This window comes from Myotis brandtii, unplaced genomic scaffold (assembly GCF_000412655.1).
Source record: "Myotis brandtii unplaced genomic scaffold, ASM41265v1 scaffold64, whole genome shotgun sequence".
In the NCBI taxonomy this organism is placed as follows: domain Eukaryota; kingdom Metazoa; phylum Chordata; class Mammalia; order Chiroptera; family Vespertilionidae; genus Myotis; species Myotis brandtii.
This window is the reverse complement of record NW_005370460.1, coordinates 642,936-648,534: the sequence shown is the minus strand read 5'-3', so window position 1 is coordinate 648,534 and position 5,599 is coordinate 642,936. Positions and strand designations below refer to the sequence as shown.

The window sequence follows — 5,599 nt, the reverse complement described above, 5'->3', positions numbered from 1 at the left end:
GCAGGCAGAAGCGGTTAGGGACAATCAGGCAGGCAGGCAGGCGAGCAGTTGGGAGCCAGCAGTCCTGGATTGTGAGAGGGATCCCAGATTGGAGAGGGTGCAGGCTGGGCTCAGGGACACACCCTCCCCCATGTGCACCAGGCCTCTAGTTTTTAAATTAAAAAAAATAAAAAAATAAAGCAACCATCTCAGTCTTTTGTGTCTTCAAAGAATATCTGTTCCAACCAGGAGAGAAGGTGGCAGGGGGGAAGACAGTAAACAATAAATGAAAAATCCTGAATCCTGGGAAAGTGCAATGAACAAATGAACCAGGGCAAAACCAGGGAAACTCAGCTTTTAGGATCCCAAGGCCCTTCATCAAGACTCAGATTCCTCAGGATCAGAAGAGATGCTGAGCACACTTATGAAACGTTAACCGCCTCCCCTGTGCACCACTGTCCAGGCAGCACTACAGCAAGAGACTGCCACTCACGGGAACATGCTGAGTTGAAGACCAGGAGTCCACTGACTGCGGAGATGACACCGAGCCGCTGGAGGAGGCCGGAGAACGCGGCTGAGGTTCTGCCTTAATATCTTCAACTGAAAAACACAAAGTAAAAACTCAATAAAGTCAACAAGAAGGACGGTAAAGTTTACTCTTAAAATTCAAACCTGGGGAAGCTAAGGCCACCAAAGTTTATTATCGAGTGAAACTCTGAGATGAGAAAGCAGTCCACCTGTACTCGGACGCAAACCCTGCCGCCTCCCCACCTCGCAGTGAGCGTGCTCCCCTCCGTCTGATCCGAGGTGGGCTCAGGGCTCCTTAAGCAACAGTGCGTGTGAATTCCTGTTCGTGTGCCAGGCACTCCCACTTGAGCCTCTGAAGTCAGGCGACCATGAGATAGCATGTGTGAGAAAGGCCACGAGCAGGCACTCTAGTGGGCAGTCCTCACCTCCAAGACGAGGCCTCCAACAAGCGAGTGAAGAAACCTTAAGAGACTTCTAGCCCCGAGACGTCAAGCTGCCCCGGCCTTCAAATCTTCCCGCTGAGGCCTGCGCACCATGGAGCTGAGACAAGCCCTTCCTGGTGCGCCTGTCCACACTCGTGACCCCCGGGTTTGAAAGCTGTGGTTTTAAGCCACTACATCTTAGGGTCATTTATTACATAATAATGACCAGAACACTGGCCTTGTGCAGCCCACGTGCTCTGAGGGAAGACAGGCATTGAGCAAGATACACAAATACACAAAACGAAGGGACAGGGAGGTGTAGGGAGGGGAGGACTCCAGTCTACATGGAGACCTGCTGCTTATCTACCCTCTGTCTCCAGCTCCAAGTCCACCTCCTGTGGTCTGTGATGCAAATCACTCATGCAGGCCCAGCTGGCTTCCATTAGGGCTGTCAGTGGGGACCCTAGAAGGGTTCTGACAGGCAGAAGGGGAAAAGGGCTTTTCATCCTTGATCAGCTTCACTGAAGTGACAGCATGCCGCAGGCCCCAGCTTCTGCCTGCACACCCGAGCTCCCCTCCCCAGCCAGGGAGTGCCTCTCCTCAGAGTACATAGCCACACACATGGGCCCTACACCAAGTTCCTAAGTTCTGGTAACCCCAAGATTTTTCCTTTGACTCCCTAAGTCTGTCTGGTTCTCAGGTTAATCTCTTACAGAGATACTAGAGGCCTGGTGCATGAAATTCATGCACAGGTAGGGTCCCTAGGCCGGGCCAGCAATCAGGGCTGATCGGGGCCTTCCTTCCCTGGCTGCCAGCCAGGGTCTTCCTTTATTCTGTGCTGCCCTAGTGGTCAGTGCACATCATAGCAAGCGGTCAAACTCCCAAGGGGACAATTTGCATATTAGCCTTTTATTATATAGGATTATATATGTCAAAATCAATATTTCTGATATGAATTCTTTACTTGTGTATGTGACTGAAACATAACTATGAAATTATGATCTACGTTAATAGCAAGAATTTTATGTATGCACAGCCATACAAGGAGTAGGATATACAGTCCCTGGAATTTTTTAACCCACCAAGGTAGCCCAATATCCCCACCTCATTTTGACTATTACCAAACTACAAAATAAAATGAATCCATTTGAAGTTTTTACCAATGATATACATCATTACCTGTGCAGAACTGGTTGTTGATGTCCCAAATGCCTGTCTCCCACGCCATCAAATCCAAATCAAAATCAAGGTTATCAAAACTGTTTTCCTGTAAGTTTCAAAAGATATTATCAAAAGATATTAGAAGAATAAAACATATACATCTAGAAATCAAACTATCGCTGCAATTTGCCATAAGTAAAATCACTGCTATCACCAAACTTAGTAAAAATAATTTTCTGTTGATTGGTTCACCTTGAACCCTCACCATGGAGAGACCAGAGAAACCAATGCAGTTACCGAAGCACAGCAGTAACAGCTGGGGAAGACCCCCAGGCCCCATTCTTTTTAGTGGGAACAGACCATTACAAGAGTCACAAAATATGTCTCTGTCATAAGAGAGATTCAGCAAAATAAAATAAGTTTTCCTGTTGCCATTAAGGAAAACAACTCAAAGCCAATGCCTACCTACAACACCATCTCTATACACAGTGAAAGAACACAGACATGCGAAAGACCAGCAGGAATCATAGGGCTCTGCCTGAACCTTCAAATTTACCAAAATAAAGTGGTGATGCAAGAAGGAAGGGCCCACAGGAAGACAGGCCACTTTCTTCTTTTTTGGACTGCCCTGTACTTTTCAAATTTCTAAATTTTTTTAACCCTAGAAGGTAGAACCTAGTTTTTTGGTCAGGGTCACAAAATTCTGAAAGGGACTCTCAGTCTCTTTTCATTCAGATTATAATGTTTCCTTACAGATGAGCACACTCGGGCCATCTGGATCCCCACCCAGACCATATATAGCAATGGGTCTGCCCCCATGATTTCAGAGCCCTCCTGTGAGCTGGAAGCCAAAGCAGTGCCACTGCTATTTACAGTGTCTGGGGCGAGGAGGCAAGAACAGAGTGAAATTAATACACAAACAGTGCAATCAGGTCAAAAGGCAGTCAATAGTAACTCAGTGTGACAGACAATAAAACAGCAATTAGAGAGAAAGCCTCAAGCAAAAAATAAAGATTAACCTAGTAATTATTAACAATCATTTGTTGATTGATTGATTGATTGATTTCAGAGAGGAAGGGAGAGAAACATCAATGATGAGAGAGAATCATTGATCACCTGCCTCCTGCACACCCCCTACTGGGGATCAAGCCCACAAACCTGGGCATGTGCCCTGACCAGGAATCGAACCCAGAACCCTTTAGTCCACAGGCCAACGCTCTATCCACTGAGCCAAAAAGCTAAGGCATCAATCATCCTATATAATAAAAGTATAATATGCAAATCAACCGAAAGGCAGAACGACCGGTCGCTATGATGCGCACTGACCACCAGGGGGTAGACGCTCAATGCAGGAACTGCCCCCTGGCCGTCAGTGCACTCCCACAGGGGGAGTGCTGCTCAGCCAGAAGCCGGGCTCACAGCTGGTAAGTACAGCGGCATTGGCGAGAGCCTCTCCCGCCTCCACTGCAGGCAGGTGGTAAGGAGTGAGGGGTCCTGGACTGCGAGAGCCCCGGACTGTGAGAGGGATGTCTGACTGCCAGCTTAGGCCCAATCCCTCTAAGATGGTAGGCAGACATCCCCAGGGGTCCCGGACTGTGAAAGGGCACAGGCCGGGCTGAGGGGCTCCCCCTCCCCCCAGTGTACAAATCTCGTGCACCAGCCCTCTAGTTTGGGAATAATTTCTAGAATAACATTTCAAAATGTCTCCCATGTGGTTTATTTTTACTGAGAATGTAACAGAGGGAGAAGGGAAACTGCTCTCTTATCACGCTGCCTATCAGTGAGTAAATACTGTACAAGTTCACATGAGAAGAAAACACTACTTAGGTCATGAAAGAACCACTTTTTAAATCAACCTCCTTTGCTTTTTTCTCTTATTTGAATCCACACATCAAAAAATTAGGCAGCCCTGTACTTGTAGCACCAAAGCTCCCCACACTTCCCGAGCCTGCCACCCGAGCAGCGAGGCTGGCCTGAGCTGAGGCAGCGCTCGCTGACATGCAGGCCCTGCCTCAGACTCTCTGTCTCCAGCCAAAAGGCTGTCCTTTCACAGCATAAGGACAGTATCTGGTTGGAAACTTAACAGCACATTTTACATACAGGGTTACGTATTGACACTTATGTCCTCTGGCTCTTTGATGACTTCCCCTGTGAAACCCCACTACCATGTGCAAGAAGATGGCACAGCCTGGCCGGTGTGGCTCAGTGGCTGAGCGTCGAGACACAATTTACAGCTAGAAAGGGCCCTCAGAAGCCATCACTCCAATCCTCCATGTAATACTCGAAAAGCTAAGGAACTGAAGGACTTGTGTGAGGTAGGAATGTGAATTATAAAGTCAGGACCATATTTCTCTGGATCTTTCCAATTTACTATACTGTTTCTTGATGGTTTTAGGCAGCAGAGGTTGTAAAAGAATATCAGTTGCTTAGGCAACCAGCCAATATTAAGTTAATTTAATCAACAGACCACATTCTAAGTGTCTCACAAAATATAAACCATTAAAATCCCATGCAGATTATAAAATATATCAAGTGTTTTTACTCTCTTCTTCATAGTAAAACCGCTAAACTACCTATATATACAAAAACCCAGCGACCATTGCAGCGAACGACCAGGACGGCCAGAACGACGGGTGGCTATGACACGCGCTGCGGCAGCCAACCAGCCTGATCGGGGCCGGATCACCCCCCACACCCTGGTCAGGGCGGGGCCAGCCGGCCAACCACCTTGGCTGGCAGAAATTTGGAGTCCGGGGACCTTGGCGGTGCTCAGTCTCGGGCAGCTGTGCGGGCAAAGCTTTCCTTTGGTGGGCGGGCGGCTTGTCCCTCTCCCGGGCCGGGCTACAGGTGCAGGCGCAGGCGCAGCCGCTGCCTCCCTGGGATCAGGGCACCCGGGATCAGGGTGCCAGAGTCAGGGATGGGGTGGGGAGGCTTTCCTGGTGGCCACAGCAGTCCCCGTGGGCCATGCACAGCACCCAGGCGTCCGGTCAGAGCAGAGGCAAGAATAGGGGCCGCAGGGTGCAGGGCGCAGCAGCACACAGGAGCCAGGAGGTGCAAGGCCCAACCTGGGCTCTTACCCGCCCTGCTGGGCCCAGCAGCACCAGCAGGGGGGCCATGGTGTGCAGCAAAGCACTGGGCCGCCAACCGCCAACCAGAGGGGAAGCGAGCCAGGAGGGCAAGGCCCCGCACCAGCCAGAGCCCCGAGCGGCGTGGGCAAGGCCGGAGCTGGAAACCCTGGCAGAGTGGGCAGGGCTGCAGCCCCACGCCTTTTGGGCCTTGGCCTTGGAATTCTGTGGGCAACCAGTGTACTGCCTACCAGTGTGTCAGTGGTCAGCCCCACTTCAAGAGAGAGGACGTGGCAGAAAGTGGCAAGGCCACAGGAGGGATGGGAAATGTTGTGGCCATCTTCAGGAAACACCATGGTCTTCGTCTTCAGTAACTATGAACAGATAATCTTTGGTCTCCGTTCTACAGAAGAGGAAGCTGAGACTCAAAGAAGGGAGCCTTCC

General features: G+C 49.8%; 1 protein-coding gene across 1 annotated transcript in view; it reads right to left on the bottom strand.

Moving 5' to 3' along the window:
* The window catches only part of ATF6 (activating transcription factor 6), a gene marked incomplete at its 5' end in the record, with an annotated part of 138,225 nt that overhangs the window by 117,503 nt on the left and 15,123 nt on the right, over positions 1–5,599 (bottom strand). Inside the window, 2 exons of the mRNA XM_014528541.1 lie at positions 473–579; positions 2,109–2,196. Coding sequence (XP_014384027.1) covers positions 473–579; positions 2,109–2,196 — 195 coding nt within the window. The remainder of the gene's footprint in view (positions 1–472; positions 580–2,108; positions 2,197–5,599) is intronic.